The sequence below is a fragment of the Colossoma macropomum genome, unplaced genomic scaffold (genome assembly GCF_904425465.1).
Source record: "Colossoma macropomum unplaced genomic scaffold, Colossoma_macropomum, whole genome shotgun sequence".
NCBI classification, from domain to species: Eukaryota; Metazoa; Chordata; class Actinopteri; order Characiformes; family Serrasalmidae; genus Colossoma; species Colossoma macropomum.
In genome coordinates this window covers 28,597,691-28,619,628 of record NW_023494787.1, presented here as the reverse complement: position 1 = coordinate 28,619,628, position 21,938 = coordinate 28,597,691, and the positions used below count along the sequence as shown (strand labels likewise).

The 21,938-nt window shown below is 38.1% G+C and overlaps 1 protein-coding gene across 3 annotated transcripts; it reads right to left on the bottom strand.

The window, feature by feature from the left end:
* Positions 1-5,452: 5,452 nt before the first annotated feature.
* zfand2a (zinc finger, AN1-type domain 2A) lies at positions 5,453-12,288 on the bottom strand. 3 transcript variants are annotated; one of them, XM_036566765.1, is made up of 10 exons: positions 12,172-12,288; positions 10,265-10,350; positions 10,005-10,099; positions 9,776-9,907; positions 9,541-9,692; positions 9,329-9,451; positions 9,117-9,201; positions 8,927-9,003; positions 6,728-6,812; positions 5,453-5,740 (listed from the first exon to the last, which is right to left on the bottom strand). In XM_036566765.1, exons 2-10 carry the CDS (start codon positions 10,317-10,319, stop codon positions 5,702-5,704), a joined length of 843 nt encoding a protein of 280 aa, XP_036422658.1. In that variant the 5' UTR covers positions 10,320-10,350; positions 12,172-12,288; the 3' UTR covers positions 5,453-5,701. The 3 variants fall into 3 exon arrangements, with proteins under 3 accessions (XP_036422658.1, XP_036422659.1, XP_036422660.1); XM_036566766.1 differs by having other exon boundaries at positions 5,610-5,740; positions 6,673-6,812; XM_036566767.1 differs by lacking the exons at positions 5,453-5,740; positions 6,728-6,812; positions 8,927-9,003; positions 9,117-9,201; positions 9,329-9,451 and having other exon boundaries at positions 9,537-9,692.
* Positions 12,289-21,938: the final 9,650 nt, after the last annotated feature.

Below are 21,938 nucleotides of genomic sequence, written 5' to 3'. Positions count from 1 at the left end.
TCTAATGATTTAAAAAGAGCTCATATATTTAAAATGAGCTTTAAATAAGCAAGATGATGTTCGACAGATTAAATTTTGTTATTGTGTTATTCTATTCAGTTTCCAGAGGAATCTCTTTAAAATCACTGCTGCCAGACAAGATACAGAGTTCTGTGACAGTGTAACATTTTATTTGAAATTTGCTTAAGCACCTTTACAGATCTTTATTCTTAGACCCACTTGTGATGCAAGACTATTGCTAGATATTGCCTCGCAAGACAGAATCATTTAATATTTATTGATTCATTTATATACTAATTTGTTATACATTACCATCTTGCTCATTTGCTTTATGTATTGGAACTGATGGCATTTGAAATATTTTTAACTTTGGTTGGTACTCTTTAATTACCTTTGTACTCTCCTTGGCCTTCCTATGAAAAAAAAACCTAGAACTGCTTCTTTTAGAAGCAGAATATTCGAAGCAAATTGAGTACAGTGACATGAATCTGCACTGTAAGGTGCCAAGCAGGGTCTGGATAGGAACATCAGTGGAGTCAAACTGTCATTGAATGAAATTGCTTCCATTATTCCAGCACTAGAAAATCATAAGGATGGGTCTGAGCCCAAGGTCTGTGCTGAAGGATAGTGAATGTAACTCCATTTCAGTGATATACACATGTGCAGCAGTATTATCAGCACTACACTGCTGTAATGTCATTCTGAGGTAAAGGAAAGGGTCAGGGGCTGATCGATTGCTTAATCTGCTCGTTCTACTACTGTGATATGGATGTATAAATCAAATGAATTGGCCTACCTCATGCTCACTAAAGTACAAGAAGAGGCTCCGAGTTAAATTACTTGACTGGTGGAATTTAGGTTTGGAGTGTTTTACCAGAATTATATTTTAACTGCGTGCCTTTAAGAATATCCAAAGAGAATATAAAATATATTGTCTTGATGTGGGACCCAGAATGGATACAGAATACCAACAACAATAACAACAAAAACAACCATAGTAGCAACATTGATAATAATAAATGTGGCCTTAGTGTTAGTCACCTCACACTAGAAGCACACAGAATAAAAAAGAAAAGCAGCATTAGCTTTTCTGCAGTTTCAAGGATTTTGTGTAACAAATGTATTAATGTGTTAAACACTTGTCCATCAATGCACCTTTGTCAAAGGATGATACTGACCCAGAGGTCAAGTGCCATTCATAAAGAACAGCAGCATTAGCTTTGCTGCAGTTTCAAGGATTTTATTTAATAAATGTGTTAAAGATGCAGTATGTAAGATTTAGTGACATCTAGTGGTGAGGCTGCAGATTGCAGCCAATTGAATACCCCTCCCTTTCCAAGCATGTAATAGAACCTACCGTGACAGTGACCGCCTTGTAGACTGGTATGCTAAATAACCAGTCCAGCAGAAAACATTTGGCCCTCAGCAGTGATTTCCATCTGGGAAAGGCTGCACCAATGTTTTTCCTTGTTTTGTGTCATTGCCTGTCCAGATTTTGTCTTGCTTTTTCATGTTTTCACTTTTTTTTACTCTCCCTTGCTTTTTCTTGTGCTAAATAATAAGTATGTCTTTCATTTGTCAAAATTTGGGCTCTCAAACTTATCGCAATACAAAATGGTTAGCCAGCACGAACAGCAAAGTTAGAAAAGGACCCGCTCCCTATGTCCCTAAGTCCCTAAGGGCTCATTCTAGGCCAGGGGTCAGCAACATGCGGCTCCCCAGCAGAATTAGATTCTTAGGTAAAAATAAAATAATCCTCCTTTGCAGTAAAATAAAACCCTGCTGATCTTTCTAACACTGTTTTAACAAAAAATGGTCTTAAACGCTGGAGTTAATATATAACTGCTTATTCACCCTTTAACCCTGAAGGTTGGTGCGCAGACTGCTGGTCACACAGTGACACAAAGATTTAAGATGAACATCGATCATTTGGAGACGAATGGACTTATTTGCATTTATAAGCACTCCAGATGGTTTCCTGATACGTTTAATCTGCAACGAGAAACTGTCGGACACTAAAAAGTCACGGGGCTGAAGCTTCTCACTCTCCAGCTTCTTGTTCGAATTTTCATGTTCCACCTTAAATAGTGCAATAATTAGCTACATTCTGGTGCCTCAGGCACCATTTAAGGTAGAACGTGAAAACTCGAACATGAAACTGACAAATGAGAAGCTTCAGCCTCGTAAAAAGTCAAACGTTAAGAGACATTTTACAAGAAACTATTCTACTTTTGTGAAAAAGTTTCCAGCAGAAGATGCAAGAAAAGCGGCTATAGCTGAGCTAAAGCTTAAAGCAGATCAAAGTAAGCCTTCGTTTTCATTTATATTTTTTGCTTATGCTATGACATTAGCACAAACTGAGAGATATTCACAGCCAAGATGGTAAAACTTTTTTCAATAAAACGGGCATGAAATGCTGTGGCTCCCAAGGTGGTTAGATTTTTGTTGAAACTCGACAGAATGGCCCTTCTTAACATTTGGTTTGCCGACCCCTGTTCTAGGCTAACGAAAACACAATGATTCATAGTAATGAAAACATGGTTTTGTTCACTCTATTCCATTTCTGCTAATAGATCCCCCTAAATCTTATACACTGCACCTTTAACGGGTTAAACCTTTGTCCATCAATGCACAAAGCATGAAAACTGAGTCAGGAACTAAAGCAGTGAAGGTGATACAGCTGACCCATTAATTATAGGCTACAGTTATACAGTAGCAGACACTGTGACAAGGCATGAGTTGTCAACACGTAAATAAGAAAAACAGCCTGATTTGATCATGTGACAACTAAAGTCTAGAAGAAGTCATTAATATCACATCATCACTAGTATCCCATCTTATCCCTCATCACTGCCTATTTTCATGTTGTTTACTTGCACCCACCAATTCTCCATCGTTCCATTTTTTCTGTTTGTTTTTCAGGCCGCAAGGGAGTTTTGGCCATTACGCTCCACCAAGATGCCCCTTAGGAATGCTTCTGACTTGTACCCTTTCTCGGTGTTCAGCCTTAGGGGTCAGTGAGCATGAGAATATTTTATTCTTGCTCAATAACTCCATCATGTGGTAACTAAAAGTTAGCAATAAAAGTTTTCCTGACAAAGATAAGGTTTGGGGGAAACTTCAGGCTTTACAAGATTTACTGCAATGTTAGCAATAAATGATACAACACAGTGAATACTATGATTGAAAGAGAAGCAAATACTGGACGTTCATTTATCATTTTACAGCAGTTTATAAGATCAGCTAAATTTACAATGCAATAAAATGCTGAATATACACCAGCACATTACACAGATCCCTCTGGATTTATTTAGTTAAAAATTGGATTACATTTTAGACTTCAAAGCTCTTTTTTTTCCAGAGACTGAAGAAAATATACACAGTATTAACACCACATCCCAGCTTTTTCTGACCAACTGCTTAAAGCATCTACTCCACAAGTGCATCTATTCAGAAATCCTTGTACTGCCAAACCAACTGTGATTGAGCCATCTAGGGTTTTCAGGACCATCTGGCTCAGTGGTCAACAACCCTGGTTCTGAAGGTCTGTCATCTTGCAGGGTCTTGTTTCAGCAATGATCTGCCACACCTGCTCCAGCTAATTAACTTCAGAAGTCCTTGACTGGCTGGATCAGATGCATTAGTGTTAGGTAAGAGAGGAGCAGCATATTAAATGCAGGTTGGAACAAAACTCTGCAGGAGGAGGGTTGGTGACCACTGATCTAAATACGGGAGTCAATTGTGTAGGATTAGAACTGGATCTAAACAGATAGCCCATTGAATGTTAACGGATTTTTGCCACATTACTTGTGAGCTGAGCACGACAGATCCCAGTTCAGTTGACTGTGACTAGCTAAGTGCCTGCAGTCAATTCAGCAGCTGTAGTACTTGTACCATTACAAAGGCCGTTTAACAGTCTCAATACCATTAGTCACTTTCTTAATACAATTAATGAAAATGTAATTAGGCAGCTATTAACTACAGTATCTACTCAGGCTTAATTTTCCAGTGCTCTAGTGCAGTGTTTCGTAACCCTGGTCCTGAAGGCCCACTGACCTACACGGTTTAGTGCTTTTCCTGCCACTTTACCTCAACAATGGGCCGTTAATGAGCTGATTAGTTAGCTCTGCTTTGCTGAGAGCCAGAGAACCACTAAAAAGTGCATGTCAGTGGTACTTCAGGGCCAGATTTGAGAAACACTGCTCCAGGGCACCTGGTTAGCCTTAATTAAATTGAGTTGAGATTTTACTAACCTGCATTGGGAAATCCACCCTGCTAGAAAACCAGCATATGTTGTGTTTTGAATGCTGGTATGCTGGTCAACCTGCATGACCGTGCTGGGTGATCAGCTAAACCAGCTTACACCAGCATTGAATTCATACTGGTCTGTGCTGTTTTTTCAGCAGGGCACCACGATGATTATGTGCAGTCTACTGGAAATGATAAACGAGTATAGCAGCTAATGGAGTACATTCATGCTAATGAGCTCAGCCTTTTTGCCTGAACAAATTTGCTTTGAACATTAACGCTTGTTGCAACAGGTGTGAGGGAAATAATAATGGAATTTAGCATCACAGCTGCAACGTTCAACTAAAAACTGAAAATAGTGCACTTTCAGATGTAGCACTTTACTTTTTCCTGTATATGAGGCAAGCACCGTTTAAATGAGGTAGAACAAGCCCTGTAACCAGAGCACCAGCCAAGAACTACAGCTCTACCCCTTGCAACAGGAAGCTTGTGTATTTATTTCAATATTGCCATAAAGATCAGTCACTGAAGCCGATGCTTAGCGTTCAGTAAAGAGACCAAATTTGACAGTTGTCTGCCATTCCTGTAAAATCATTAATATTCTAACAAGAGACTCGAGCAAAGCCTTGGGGACTTGATAACCTGAGCTACTTTAATATACTAGCAAGTAATAGATTCTGAATACGTAATAAATGCACTAAATCTGCTGAACTGTTCAGGAAAGGATGGTTCATAGTCGTAATATGTTCCACATGGATCAAGACTGTCCTCTAGTGGTCAGATGGTGCAGGCTCTTTAAAACTCTTAAAAAAACCTGCTTGGTCATGTGCCAAGACACTGAGTGTCATTTCCAGTTTTCAAAACATGACCTGCTCCTTCATAATCGTCCACCTCCATTGTTGATACTAAAAAAGCAAACTTCCGCATACCAGAGGTTTAAACTGCTTAGTCATTCTTTCCTGCCTGATCAGAGTATCTTTGGCGTCCATAATAATATAAACATAATTTTGCCATTTTGTTCTTTATAAATTCAACAAAACCTGGTGTAACTTGTAAAACTGCTCCAGAAATATTAAATGGTGCTACATACTTGTAACTTAAAACTATGTAAATTTTGGGCGTACTGTTGGGGGTTTGCCCTTGCATCTTATATTTGTGAGAGGTAAAAAAAAGCAGAGCATTGTACCATCAGGCAGGACAGTCATTATGTTTAAAATAATTTATTTTCAGAAACATCTACACTGAATATGGATTACCATGATCACTATATAAAATATGTACATAATGTGCTCCTAAAAAATCCATCTTGCTTATAAGGAGCACACAAAAAAAAAAGAGTAAAATCTAAAAGTTTTCAGCTGCATTCATTGGGAGATTCAGAAACTTGTATGCTGGACCGAGGAATGGTCTGTGCAGATTGAGGCAGATTGCACCAGGTCAGTATGATCTGATATTAAGACAGGAGGCAGCTGGACTGCTTGGAATCTCTCCCCTGTGGATTGAGATTGGAGAAATAAAACATAAGTCAGTCTGTAACAATAAAATATTCAGGATATTGATACAGTCTGCAGTGGCAGTGGAGGGGTAACAGTGTACATATTTTTTATATTGTTCGGATAGCATAAGCCCCTCCCCTTTCCCAGCCATTTTACTCTGATGCAATCCTCCCAAATGCCTACTTTTTGTGGTGGTTTCCATAAAAAACGGCAAATGATAGACCTTCGGAAAAGACTAAGGGTCGTATTGTCTATACAGTTTTTAAACTTCCATATCTGGTTTTAAATTCTGTTGAATTTGTGATTCTGTACTGAAATCGTTGCACCTCAGGCAGTAATCTGTAATTACACAAATGCGGTGTTTTCAAACCAAACTAAAGGCAATGTACATGCTTTTAGTCACATTTTAGCAAGCACAGGTTTCAGATGTCTACCCAAATATAGCAAATGCAGATAGGGGTGAGCGATATGGCAAAAATATTTTATCACGATACTTTTCATGATACATGACATGCATCACAATATTGCGTATTTCTGAAATTTAATGATTTGGAACAGACAAAATAGAACTGTAGTGCCACATATACAACTACTATAATAATAAAAAAATAAACAACTAAATTACAACTATTTTTATACCATGTTTCACAAAAGCCCTGCATTAAATTCAACTGAATAGGGCAATTATGCTCCCTTTATGATGAAACAAAGTTATTCAGTGTTCCTTAAGTACTGATGATATTCACAATACACTTATAAAAGCATATTATGATATAACTTGACAATAACGATAAAATATCATACTGCCCACTCCCATACTTCAAAACAACACAAAATAAGCTTAAGCCATCATACCAACCATGTTATAAGCAATCCATGTCCCCATGCACCCAATAGATAAAATAAGGTTGCCACTGAGGCCAAGTACCTAATTGAGGTCCTGCTAGCATAGCATGCTATTGACTGCTAAGGGTTCTGGATACCTGTTGTCTCTGCTGCTGCCGTCGGTACTCTTCTTCACTAGCAGCGAGGGCCTGAGCCAAGGCCAGATCCTCCTGCTCCTGAGGACTAACCAACAAACAAAACACACATCAGAGAAACTCACTTATACCGTACTCAAGACTAACAATGCTGCACTACTATAAGCAGGCATTAGCAAGCGATCTGATGAGCAGCACACATCACACTCACAGGTCAGACTCACAACAGATGAGTCACACATATCCATTGAAGAAGACACGCAAATAGGCTAATGCCTGAAACCTCCACATAAGGCATATGACAGGAGTCTTTACACTAAACCTGTCCAAAGCAACAACAATTACATTTATGCTTGGTTTCTCAAAAGAAATCATTTGCATAAGAAATCTTTTTGGAGATTAAAAGAAAGATTGATGCTGTGTCTCAATTGTATAACAAACACTGATAATGTATATAGTGTGTACTAGCATTAATAGTGTAGCTGAAACCTTGAAAGATATTTAAATATGTATACATAAAATAAAAAAACATCACAGGCCGGTATGTTTATTTTTGGAATTGTTGCAACTCAACATAGCTGTGAGTTGCTCCTTCCTCCCGAGATTCGATTTGATTTTCAATGTTTTGTGTGTTGAGTGATGTTTTGATTCTATGGAGCTAAAAAGCAACCCAGTCATTTAAGAGTGGGTGCTCAAGGCCCTCCCCCTCACTTTACTCTGATACGATCCACCCAGATGTCAGCTCTTGACTGAGGTGCCTAAGCAAGACAGTAAATGAGAGGCCCTCAAAAGACATGCTGCTGTACACCAGAGGACACTTCTCACACAAGGTAGCAGATGTGCTATGTAGCTATACCATATAGATAGAGTCACAGAAAAACATCAGAAAACAAGAAGCTCAAGTTAATTTTACATTCTGCAAGTACAGATTTAATGAAAAAAATTTCAGCATCATTTACTGAATTTATTAGGTTTAGTATCAGCAAACTGACTTTATGAACTCACTGCTTTTTAACTAAATGGTATGAGGTGAAATATGATGTGACTAGTCTAGTAATGACATCTGAGGTGAAATCTGACTACCTGTTTATCTTGACTTTAAGTACACATTTCTATGTAAAATTCAAGCCACATGTCACCTTCTATGGATTTTAGGTTTAATGCATAACCTAGGCAGTAGGGGTGCCTGTTTGTTCAGGAAAGAAAAAAAATATTTCTGGCAAACTGAGTAACAGTCAAAATAAAAACTAAAGCTATAAAATGCTTATTTTATATGTAGCTAGAACAGTATGACTGTAACAATAAGTCTTTTTATCTGGTTTCCCAAACTTTACACAACTGACATTTAGCCAGCGCATTAGCTAATAGCAGCATGTAGTTTTTCAGAATTGCACAAAAAGAAACTCTGAGAAGTCAGTAAATACACAGCTAAAATTTTGATCAGCTCATCTACCCTCCAAATACATCCACAAGAACATCATATTCATCCACCCAACTGACACTCCACAGTCGAATTTGCATTCTGGGTGTGTTCTTTAAAGGTGCTTTTGATACACATTATCATCATTAGATAGGTCACCTGTTGCCACTAATGGTATCTATCCAGCATAAAATGTTATGATTTGGTCTAATTTGCCTCTTGTTTTAGGTGCCAATGGCAGCTACTTTTTGTATAGCCTGCTGAAATGAAAAAAAGTTGTAGACTTCTTTATTGCTTCATTAAGAGCATGTGCTGTTCAATCAGATCAGTACATAAAAACATGGAGGAGGGGCTTGTGGCTACAGTCACCAGGTAGGTTAAACTCTTTTACAGATCTAAATTATCATGACATATCCCACACGACATAACTAGTTATGGCAGATAGCACTGGCCAGCTAGTTTTCAGGATGCTGAGACACAGCTGACTGACAGGCTACAACACTGCAGCTGCTTTGAAGCCAGCCTTCAAAAAATTTTGAATACATAAAATTTGACCGAAAAGCCCATTTCTACTTCAGATTACGCTGTCAGATAATAATGTCCATCAACGCAATACTCAACAATTGACTAAGAAGAGAGAAAACATTTTGAAATGTTTTGAGTATACTCAAAGTATGAATTTGCACAAGTTCGGCACTTGTGAATACAATACTGACAGACTAACCAGTGTTTACTGTACAACTGGGACACAGCATGACTGTAAGGTCTATCAGCTTAGCCACCTGAGGGCAGGCTGGGTGTTCCGTGATGATTCAGCCAGCGACATCTCTAACGCTCGTTGGAGTGCCTGCTCCTCTGTCTGTGGTCAGGGAAAGACAAACACACTTTAATATTCATGGCCATTTCCACTTCCACTGGTAACATTTCATAACAACTACACATCAAATATTTAAGTCAAAAGGAATGCCCTACCAATCCAGCCTGATAAGACGTTGATGGAGGTATTACATTCTGTGCTGGGGGTGGAACCATGGAAGGGGCTGGGGTCCTCTGAGCACTATAGAAGGGGAACATCATGCATCAAACTTAAGTCAAAAATACAATCAAATATCATTTAACAATGTATTTAATATACTTCTAATTCAATTCACAAATACAGCCAGTACAAATGACAACTGACTCACCTACTGCTCTGAACACGTGCATTCCCACCCAGTCCATTAGAGGCATTTCTGGAGCTCCCTCTATTGGATGAGGCTGCAGTATTACTGCTGGAAGCACCTTGAGCTCTCATCAAAGCAGCATGTCTGAAAAAAACAAAACAAATTAAGTCCTACACTACAACACAAGTCCATTCTGTTGAGCACTTGTCAGGGTCAAGACACAAAACATTTACCCGGATTTTGAGACTGGTTTGCCATCAGTCTTACAGTCATGGTCAAGTGGATGTCTGTGCTTGAGACAGTAGTTCAAGTGGCACTGGTCACACGTCACGCGAATCATTTCCTTCTGCTTGCAGCCTCCCTTGGAGCACTTATTTGTAAAAATCTTTAACAAAAGAGGAACACTTCAGCTAACAGTTCAGGCAACAAAGTTCAAGACACGTGTGTTGCTGATTTAATTATTATTACCTTTCTTTTTCTCTGTGCAGGATCTGATTTGCAGTCACGGTCTATGTGCTCCCCAACTTTAATATCTGGCATTTCCCCTCTTTTAATTGGAATGGGGGTGTTACACAGTGGACATACCGGGACCTGGACATCCTGAGCAAGAAAAACAGAATAACTAAGAAATTCCCTAAAGCAAGGAGGAAAGTTTATCACAAGATGAGATTAATATTTGCTGATCAAATGTACACACCTTTTTATATGAGGAAGTACACTTGTGACTTGCATAAGTTATGTGGTCTTTGCAGAAAATTCCTTCACAAGCATCACATCTCATTGGCAGAAAATCTATGAAATAAATGAGGTAAATTGCAAAAACCAAAAACCAAAAAAAAACACTTAGAACAAAACTGAATAACAGAACACACCACTACCGAGCATGTTTACAACCACATCTATAATTAAAACGAGAGAAAATGGTTAGTATTCCAACAGAAAATCACTCCCACTCACCCAAACGCTTGCAGGACTTCTCTGAGCAATGCTCCCCTAGGTCTGGAAACTCCATGGCACTGTGGTGAAAAGTGTCTGCTTTCTCACTAAAATAAAGACAATTAAAGTCAACACTTCCCAACTAAAACATTTCACTAAAACAGTTATGAAAACCTGCCTATGAGAGAGTCATACAGGAGTACAGTACAGGAGCAGAGTAAAGCCACTGAGCTTTATATAAAATACTGCAAGGCAGGACAGTTTATACTATACATCTGAAATCTTAGTGGTGCTGATAAAGCCATGATTTCCAAGACAACCCTCTTTTTTCCATTCAAAAGCAGCGTCCCTGTTGCCATGTGAGTTGCTTTGTTCGTTTTTTTCTATTTTGTGCACTTTACACATGATATACAGGACCACAAAGTTAACTTCAGCGTTTATCATTTGCTGGGTGCTTCAAATTGCTTTTAAAAAACAGTTCCACATTCATAGCAACTAAATATTTAGTAAGTTTCCTTTCTGAAAAAGTCTTTTTTATAGTACAGTACTGTGCACGGTTCTCTCTGGTGTAATTTTAAGAGAGAAAACAGTTCATTCAAGAAGGTCTGTGTAATATCTTCTATAAAGACATACTTTAATACTAACATAACATGATGTTACTTTGCAGCTTTGGCAATGTTTTTAGTGATATAACTGACAGATAATGAGCACTACATCCAAGATATACTGGCAGTAAAATAATGGTGCCTCTGTTGCGAAGCAGTTTGTTTTTAGTTCACTCATTGTATCCAGGACCTGGCAGTCAACTGCCATGAACATAATTTGCTATTTCAAAAGAACCGTCTTAATCTATATAAAACCCAGGAATAATATGTTTAACAGAATAAACAGTCCAGCCAACACAAACTGTCAGGTTTGTAAGATATTCCCTTAGTATACAGTAGAAGTGCTTAGAAATCATGGGTTTATTAAAATATTTATAAATGCAAATCTGAACATCATCTGAATATCAAACAGGTATCAAGTTTATAAGAATTCTTTTAGCATATGAAATCAGCACCATTCACCAACTTTATTAAAGTTGACTTAAATATCATGACATACACTCCAAAAAAAAAAGATTCTTTAAGAGTTGAGTTCTTCTATTATTACGATGTCAAGCTTGTAACAACAGAAGAACCCTTTCTGATGCTAAAGAGAACCACTTTTCTATGTGGAACCATATACAACACATTCTCTATTAATCTGAAGAACCATTTCACCATTCAAAGAACCATTTAAGCATGAAACGGTTCTCTACAGAACTCGTGGACTTAGGAAATACAGACATAATCCACAAAATGACTTAGTAACTGTTAGGTGGGGCAACTACTGCTGAATCATGCAGGCAAATTGATTAGTGAGCTAAACACATAACGGAAGCAAACCAAAGTGCATCTGAAATTGCCTATAAATACTTAATGTCTCTAGTGAACCAGCTGTATGGAGTCGATATAACACGAAACATACCGAGCAAGCTATTATTTATGGTGTCAACCCACAACATGAAGGATTCCGAGAAGAGGGCAGACTAGCTGTTATTATTAGCTAACGTTAGCTACTTAGGCAGTAGCTTAGCTGGGACAGCAAAACAGCGGAACACTGTTCGAAAATAAACGACGATGATGTGCCATTAAACACACACATGGATATATTCAACCAAAATCTACAGTTACCTCTGAGCTCTGTCAGCGAGAGTCGACACACTGTGAACAACTTTACTCGTCTAGTAGCGGTAAGTTTACAGGGCAGCTGTAAGAGCTGGTAGGTTAATATTAACGTTAGCTAGTAAGAACAGTTAGCCATTAGCTACTAGACAAATTCAACATGTCAATAAACGACCTTCTGAAGCTACATTATCACAGAAGTATCAGTGAAGTGTTTCTTACCGATGTGGCAGGCAGAACTTCTGAGGCCGGTCCGCTCTCTGACGGTTATCTCGAACGAACTGAGCAGCTCCGCGGACCGACAGGCGGACGGATTTATTCAGGCGTCTCTCTTCTGTTTTTTTTTCTGAGATGTCATCTGAGCGCTGTGAAGCTGGCAAACACACAGCTACTGTGTGTGAGGGTTTTAAAATAAAAGTCCTTTGCGTTAGCAACGATGGATAAGAGGGGGATGAAATTGTATATGTAAGAATTTAAACAGGATTTTGGCGTACAGTTTAAGAAGCTGATAAATACGAATGTTGTATATGGACAAATATGGATAATTACAAAATATTCGTATAAATAGCTGTTGTAAACAGTATGGGGTCTTTAAAAATGAATTTAATTTTTTTTATTTATGTATTTATTAGTTATTATAGCCTACATGACTACAGACACCCAAACTGCTCGGCTGCATTTTCAAGCTAATTTTGTTATATTGTTTGGTACTTGATGTGATACAATGAATTGGTGAAGCAATGCCAAGCATCCATATTTATTTGTAAAAACCACAGAATAACAAAACTTCCCCATTTTAGGATGTTGGAGCCATCTAATTGCTCAACCACAGTCCTTGCTTTTCACCCTTCACAGGATAAGTATTTAATGTCTACATTTTTGATGTTTTAGATCTTTTAATTTTGTCATTGTTGACATTTCCACAAATTAGGACCAAAGAACTAGAAACAAGTGTTGATTGGCTGGGCTGCCCCTTTGGTTGCCCACTTTTAAGTGAGCTATATAACTCAGAAGAGTAAAGTCATTAGTTGTATTTTCAATAAAACCGAGCTAGAACTGCGTTTCTGTGAAACCCTCAGAGAATTGGTTATGGATGGTTATTTGGGATGGCTGGAGGCCAAATTGAAAGAAACCAATTTGAGCAACAGAATACATCGGATAAAAAACATGCTTCGCTATACTTGCTATAGAATTAATTAAAATGGATTACAGATTTCACAGAGAGAGTATTAGAAATGCACATGCAATTTCAAAAACTGCTTTCTTCATCTACAATGATAATCAGTGAAACCACAATATGTTCAATTTGCCATTTCTTTGGTATGAGGCTGTAATGTAATAATTTAGTGCTTTTGCCACAAAATTTCCATACTTTGGTACCAAATGTGGCTGAAATAGAACATGACGTTACAATAGGCATCGTTCCAGGACTTTAAGGTTGGAAATCATCTGATCGTTAATTGTCACTTCCACAGTATCTGGCTTCATCACCGCACTTCTCCTCCTGGTTCCTCCCAGAGATCAACACTGAGGCCCCGCCTGAAAAACAACACTGAGTCACGCTGACGTCATCACGTGAAAGCTGGAGGATTCCAGAAATTACCACATGAGGCGGTGATGCAGCACTTTTTATTGTTTAACTTCATAACAAGTCAAAAGACAATAAATTACTGCATAAAATTTCAATTAATGAACATGAGTACAATACAGTTAAGATTAGAATGTATCTTTCATTTTTATTAGTATTATTATTTTAAAAATTCTTCATTTTTAAATTGATTTTGTGCACCTTTTTTTAATTTATGTCTCTCCATATTTTATCACTGTGAAAGCTGTTCATAAATCATATAACATGGATCAGTGAAAGGTGTCACTTTATCATTATTGTTTATTATTGTTGTTGTTTTGGTGTAGTTAGCAGGTCAGTAATAGGAGGTTAATAATCCTTCTATTTCTGTTTGATTCTAAATGTAATACTGTTGTATGCATTAATCCAGAAATAGAACATAAAACTGTAACAGCATTAAAGACCCACAGAGCCTAAATCTTTGTTTTTTGTTTTTTTTTTCAGTCTCTATCTGACCAATAAGTGACAGATAGATGTCACCATATTTCTCTCCCGAGCGGTCTTAATTGTGGGTAACATTTCCGTAAGCATTTCCTAACCAATCACAGGCCTGACGTCACTTGCTCCGCCCCCACAAAACAGTTTCGGGGTCAGAGAAACTTAGCGAGCTAATGCTAACCCAGCATAGCCCAAAGCTAGCGAGGTAGACCACCAGGCTATAGCTGTCTGTCATCTGTTCATTCACTTATCCATTAACGAACATTGTTCATTCGTCCGTTCCTTCATTCTGTTCATCTGTTTGTTCATTTGTGACTTTTTTCATCCAGTTAGTGAAGAAATTCTTAAATAATAATAATGATAAGAAGACTGAGAAGAAGAAGAATGAAAGATAAATTTGAATCTTACCTGTATTGTACTCATGTTCTCTAATAGAAATTTTATGCAGTAATTTATTGTCTGTTGACTTGTTATGAAGTTAAACAACAAAAAGTGCTGCATCACCGCCTCATGTGGTCATTTCTGGAATCCTCCAGCTTTAAGGTGATGAAGTTAGCGTGACTCAGTGTTCAACCTAGAAAAGGCAAGAACACAGTTCAAATAAGGGAAAAGTGTGTTGACCTTCATAAGTCAGGGAATGGCCATGAAAAAAAGTTGTTTGCTAATGAATATATAAAAAATGCCCAAATCAACTGGAACTGTGACATACTTGCCTGGACGAGGACCCAAGTTTATTTTGCTCCCATGCACAGTGAGAAGGATGGTAAGAGGCAAAAATCTCCAAGGATCACTGTTGGAAAGTTACAGAAAAAAGCAGCATCTTGTAATCACCGTGGCCCAATCCCATTTCTTATTTTTACCCCTACCCCTTGTTTTCAAGTGCCACCTTGCTGCTTGGAACTGACCCAGACAGCAAGCAGTCCTCCTAGCAGTCGCATCTGCATTGCGGACTTGTGCCACATTTGGGCCAAGTAACTGTTAACAGCACTAGACACACTGCCGGTCAGCGGACTCAGAGCGCATTTGGGCTGGATCTTTAAAACGGACGCGCCTCATTTAAAATTTGCCCCTCCCTTTTCCCCCCCCCTCAGTCCAGTTTCCCCCAGTTGTCAGTTGTCTTTGACTGTAAAACTTGCTGCTGCTTTTGAGGTAAGGTGTATTTTGTCTTTTAAATATTTGCACATTTATTAGAATTACGATCAGGTATCTTGGATTTTATCGTTTAACTTTTAATATGTTCACTTTGATAGCAAATAAGCTGAGTGGTGGAGTTGCTAGAGTGGACGACGTCAGTGCTAGCTAACCTAGTTATGTTAGCTGAGGTAGTGAGTCAAAATGTCTAATTCCAACCAAAATTAACATTCGAGATTTCTCTTTAATTATGTTTAATAACGACACATTCTTAATCTTACAATATCTCCCTCGCCTGGCTGTGTAACTAGCTAGCTAGCTTAGCTGGGTTGTACTGTGAGAGGCAACTGTTAGCGTTCATTGGAAAATGTGAAAATGTTCTAAGAGCAGCTTTAATATTTCTGCCTGCTTTAGGAAAAAAAACAAGCCTAAAGAAAACAGAAGTGAATTTGAGTGACTACTGTAAAAAAACATCCATTAGCTGGAATCTAAAGTTACTTTATTTGTGACGTGTGGAGCTAGCCAGCTAAAGTTAGCTAGGTTAGCTAAGCTGTATTAGCCAGTGCAAGCACTAACGTAAGTTTAACCATCTTTTTTTTGTTTTGTTTTTTTTATAGTGAATATACCAGTAACACAGTCCTCGTATTTGGTTAAAAGTGTGTAAAATAACCCTCAAACAGAACGGGTTTCCCTTTGATTCATCTTTTATTTGACGAAGCTTCAACTCTCACACTGCTGCTCCCGCGGCCGCTTCGGACTCAGGGTCAGTCTCAAAATATTCAAAATTGCGAAAAGAAAGTGTTTCTGCTATCATTACTAGCATTATTGTCTTTGTATGTACATCTGTTGATATGTTCAGAAGCATCAGCAGAGCTATTTACAGAGATACTAAAGCTATTACTACTAGTAATAATAGCTTCACTTGCTTCGTCTTGTAATTTTGAGACGGTCTCTGACTCTGAAGCAGGCGCGGGCAAGCACAGTGATGGCGTGAGTTGAACCTTTTGGCAAAAATAAAAGAATAGAGAAAAGAACAAGAAGAGAACAGCGCAGTTCAGTACAAACTGGGTTTGTTGTGTTTGTCATCTTTAATATGGCCACGAAAGTGTAATTAATCTAATAAGACAGAACGCACACGAACTTTACCGTCCGATGTGGTGTGTGTAGCCTGATTGGGTGAAAGCTGAGACATGGCCGTGGTGGTCTGAGGTGGTCCTAAAACGGTCACAGTAACGCAGCCGTTTTTTTTAAACATACACGCAGCTGCCTGCAGCACCGAGCGCGTTTAACTATCGCAGCTCGGTCATGTTGACGTGTCGGAATACTGTTTCACGCTATGGTTTGCATTAAATAAACCAATAAAAGAACGTGTTTTAACGTCATTATGGGCTGTTACTGCGGTAGCTCGGTAACTCTTACCGGGCTCAGGTCAAGGCCCGATATATAAAACGGACGCGCCTAATTAAAAAACATTCCCCTTTCTTTTTTCCTGCTCAGCGGTCTACAGTCATCCGTTGGTATTGATCTGTAAAGTCTGCTGCTGACTTTGAGGTAAGTTAATCATTACTTTCGATATCTGCACATATGTGATCAGGTATCACAAATTACATTTGTTTATTGTTTCATTTATTTGTAAATATTTTATTTAATTTGACAATCAAATAAGCTTAATGGTAGAGGAGTACAGACAATTATAGTTCTGTTAAAACAAATTACCGTTAGCGTCTTCTCTTTGGTTATCTTTAAGTTCAAACAAATTTTGCCTCCCCACCAGGGCCAGCCTCATACACCTCTTCCCGCCAGGGCCAGCCTCCTACACCTGTCCTCAAGAGTCAGCCTCCTACATCTCTCTGCCAGGGCCAGCCTCTTTCACCTCTCCGTCAGGCCCTGATGGTGAGCCAGCCTCCCACTTTATCTAGACTGGCCTCTGGAACCAACCTCTTTCACCACTTCTTTAGATCCAACTTCCTCCATGTCTGCTATAGGGTGAACATTCTTCTTGTAAAGTTTCACCCACCCTTTGAGAGGTCATGACCTCAATAAAACTGTGGGCTGCAAATATTGGCTCATTTGGGCCAACCAATGACTTGGTCAGACTCTTAATTGGACAGTAGTGCCAGTACTCCTCTGGCAGCAGACTCATTCTTATGTATTTTCAGTGTTGTAATTGTAATGGCTTACAATTTCAGTGTACATCAAAAAATCTAAATAATCGCTAGATTATTCAATTACTAAAATAATCGATAGTGACAGCCCTGTTTTAAATAAAGTTATTAATATGTTGGATAGAAGAATAGAGTTAAAAACATAGATCTGTAAAACGGATCAGTTCCAGTATTGGGCCGTTGTGCAAAAAGACTCCGGGCCAGCTCTGCTTTGTGGATCCGGACCGGATACAGCGCTACATTTGGCCCTAATCAGGCGCAGTGTACATTTGTTGTCTGGGGAGCTACAAAGGTTAGTGCAGTGATAGCATAGGAGGGTAAAGTTCAGCAACCTCACTGCTGGGCTTTAGTTACATTAGGGCATCATATGCTTTCAAAGAGGGGGATGCAATAATTATTTATTAGCACCCACCCCTAATTCTTCAGTGATATGAAGCTGAAGTCAGCTATTTGCCAGCTTCTTCTTCGAATTTTCCTGTTCCACCTTAAATGGAGCAGCAGTTACATTCTGGCCCTTCAGGCACCAGTACTGCTGGACTATTAAGGTGGAACGGGAAATATAGCTAGTTAGCTACCGAGACACTAGCATACTTTTAGCGATTTTTATGCTTGTTATGAAGAAAAGGACCATAATACATAGAAATGATATTAAACTAAGATAATACAACAGTTATCGTAATTTTTTAACAGAGAAATAATCACATTTATGGGTTTCTTTGGTTGCCTGCGCAGCCATCTTGCCAGTTTTTTTCTCATAACACTCTGTTTGGCAGGCCATGTAGCCCTAACACTTCGTGCTACCCCTCTATCTCCCATAGTCATGAACACGCAAAACAGAGGGCTAAGGGCTAAGTGGTAGGGGCAAGGGGTGAAATGGGATTGGGCCCAAACCTCCAAAACTACCACCAGACGTCACCTCTGTGCCAACAGATTATTTGGAAGGCATGCCAGGAAAAAGCTTTTCCTGTCATCTAAGCACAGACATAGGCACCTGGAGTTTGTGAAACGCTACCGGGACTTTCTATGTGTTCTATGGCCAAATGAAATGAAAACTGAGCTTTTTGGTAACAAACACTCAAGGTGGGTGTGGTGTAAAAAGAAGACTACACTGAGAAGAACTTGATGTCCACTGTTAAGTATGGTGGAGGGCCCATGATGTTGTGGGGCCCTTTTCCTCTAAAGGCCCTGGGAACCTCATTAGGTTACATAGCATCATGGAAATACAAGGATGTTTTAAATCCTGCCTTTGCCAAGAAACTAAAAATGGGTTGTCATTGGATCAGCGGGACAATGATCCAAAACATACGTCCATATCAACACAAAAATGGTTTACTGAACACAAAATCAAGTTTCTGCCATGGCCATCTCAGGCCCCTGATCTAAACCCCTTCGAAAACCTGTGGGGTGAACTAAAGATGAGAGTGCGCAAGTGAGGACGTAGGACCCTGGATGATCTGGACGGATTTTGTAAAGAGGAATGGTCTCAAATTTCCTGCTTTGTATTCTCAAACCTTATAAGATGTTATAGAAGAAGACTGACACTTTATAGTGCTGTTTTATTGGCAAAGGGAGGCTGTACAATGTATTAAATGCAGTGGTGCCAATAATTGTGACCTATGTGGTTCTGTAAAATTTTTAATCTCAGTATGAAATTTTATGTACTTCAATTAAAGGTTGAGATTTTCTCACTTTTTCAGTGTGAGATTAAGCTACTTCTTCAAAACATTAATTTCTTAGCCCTTTTTTACTCATCTTTATTCCATTAGAACACATTTGTTATACATATTGAGAAAGACCACCAGGCTATAGCACATGGGAAAAACAGCTGTAATTTGTATTCATTTACACTGTTCTTCACTGTTACTGGTTGGAAGTTTTCTTCATTTAATTCTTCTATTAACATGTTTCATGAAAAATTCACTTATTTACATGAAGTTCAAGATTCTCAACATTATTTTGGCTCTTCTCACCTGCTTGAGTCCACTGCTACCCTCATAATCCTGTTGCCATCTAATGGACTAAGCCAACAATTCACCATTACCCAATAACAAAATCCATCAAAATTTTAAGGTCATATATACAGTGAGTGTATATTAACACTTGCAGAAAAATGCCATTTTAAAATTTTTGTTACTGCGCAGAATTTCTATAAAATGATTGTGTTTTAGCATTAAAAAGTAAGTAACCAGGTTGCCTTAAGATTTTCAGTTAACTGAACTTCAAATAATAAGATAACAGAATGCTATTACCATTTACTAGAATGCTTTAGAATGCTTACTATTACACATTCAGACAATGTGGAATTATTATGTTGCTGACAGTGGGGGTTCTAGTACCCCTTTTTATGCCTGGAAACCTTTTAATGAGTGTTTCTGGCTGAGTACATTACTTAACTTGCTTGCACAGTGCAATGTCGACCACTAGATGGAGGCAGAATTGTTCGTTTTCAGCCATGAACTGGTGTCTGAAGTCATTATTATCTGATGAAATCTTAGGGCCAGTCAAGATGCATTCCGGTGAAGATATCAGTTTCACTCAATAATACAGTATGTGAAATTTTTAGGCATGTTACATTAAACCAGGAGGGAAAACATTTTTATTGATCTCTGACAAGTAAGAAGAAACGTTATTAGTTAGCGTGTATATTACCTAATTAATATAGACTGTCATCATCCTTATTTGATGATGCACTTCCAGTGGCATCATGCTTAAGTATTTATTGAGTACATTCACCCTGGAAAAAATTCAAAATGAGCTGAAACCATATAGACTGTAAGCCTCTAGTTCCAGCACCTTGGACAGTACCGGCACAGAGCCTTGTTTCCCAAAGTAGAAGAAAACTACAGGACAAAAGCTGAATTGAATCTGCTGTAGAGCAACACCAGGGATCTGAGTTTTGTATATACTGTGTATATAATCTGGTACAACAAAAGCAGGAGTTTTGTCAGAAAAAAAGAGAATTCAGTGATGTAGCTACACTTTCTTCTTGGAACAGGAACATTGCTAGAGCTTAAACCTCCCGGTGCTTCTGGTGAGTTATTCCTTTAGGCCATTCAAGGTTAACTTCATAGGAAAGTTCCTCACATAAATTTACTCCCTAAATAAATAAGATTATCATATTGGCAATCTTGCTATTCTACTTCCATAGACTCTTAAAAACTATTTCAGAACAGTTATAAATCATGACAAATCATGCTCAATTCCTTGAACTCTTAGAAGGGTACAAATTACACTTCTACTGCTTTCATTCAGTAAAAAGCTCTTCATCATGAAGACACTGCTATCCTAAATGTTCTCTGAAAAGCACATCTAAAATAATCAAAAGCCTGCAAACTGTTTTAGACTGCACACATTTTACATTCAAGCATATCATTAAGAATCTCTCTTGCTTAGAACATCAGGTATACATATCTCTGCATAATGTTGAGATATTAAGAGTATTATTTGTGATACACATGCACATGTGCACACACCTATATGAATGTAAGGACTTCATTATTTTAACACATATGCACGCACACAGGTTAGTTCTAAACAATGTCGAGATCTTGGGTCAATAACAATTATTTATATATAATTGCATGTCCTGTATGCATTATAAATATATGTAATCATTTATATGTAATAAGATGTCTTGCATGTATTACAAATGTAGTAGTAATCTATATATAGTAACACGTCCCATATGTATTTTTGTATATATGTAGTTATCTTTTTAATAGCAAGTCCCGTTTTATATATATATATATATATATATATATATATATATATATATATATATATATATGTGTGCAATTATCATGTAAGTATCTATATATAACATCTTCCATGTATTTTTCATGTTACTTCCCATATATAATACATTTTTCTCTGTCAGTATGTAAAAATGTTTGTCTTAAAAATGTACAGGATACAAGCAACAGTTTTAAAGTTTTAATTTCTGAGAGAGAGGAAAAAACAATGTTCCACTCTTACTTCAGATCTGTGTAAATCCACGGGTGTTTCTGACCATCCTTCCACTGTGAGAAGACTCACAGCACTGGGTTTACGGGTCTGTTTATAGGTCTATCATCTGAAAGGACAGGAAAAGGAAAAGACAAAAAAAAGAAGAACATTTGCAAATCAAACAAAGAAGCTGTTGGTGTTCTCAGAACAAGGAACTGACTACCCCAAAGTCCAGACTTCGGCATCAATTAATGTGTTTGGGATTATTTAGATCAAGCAGAGAAATGCAACCAACTTCTAAAACTGAACTTTGGAGGTGTGGATATCTCTGCAAATTTCTTTGACAAACCCAAAGCAAGTCTTTCAAAAACAATTGATGCTGTAATAAAGCACTAAATACCGATCTGATATTATATTTAATTGTTGAGGCTTCTGTGTTACTTTCTTTTTCATTTATTCATGACACCAACTTGTACTTAATGGCTGTTTTGACTGGAAATAAAATAAATGAAGGGTGGTCTCTGACTTGTGCACAGTACTATAGTTAAACACACATGCACACACAAACTCACATACATATTATTCAATTATTTTACGCACATACTCACACACACACACACACAGGAAAAAAAGCTAAAAATGATTCCGAATGTTGCAGAACGTTGGGCGGTGTGTAACAGTGC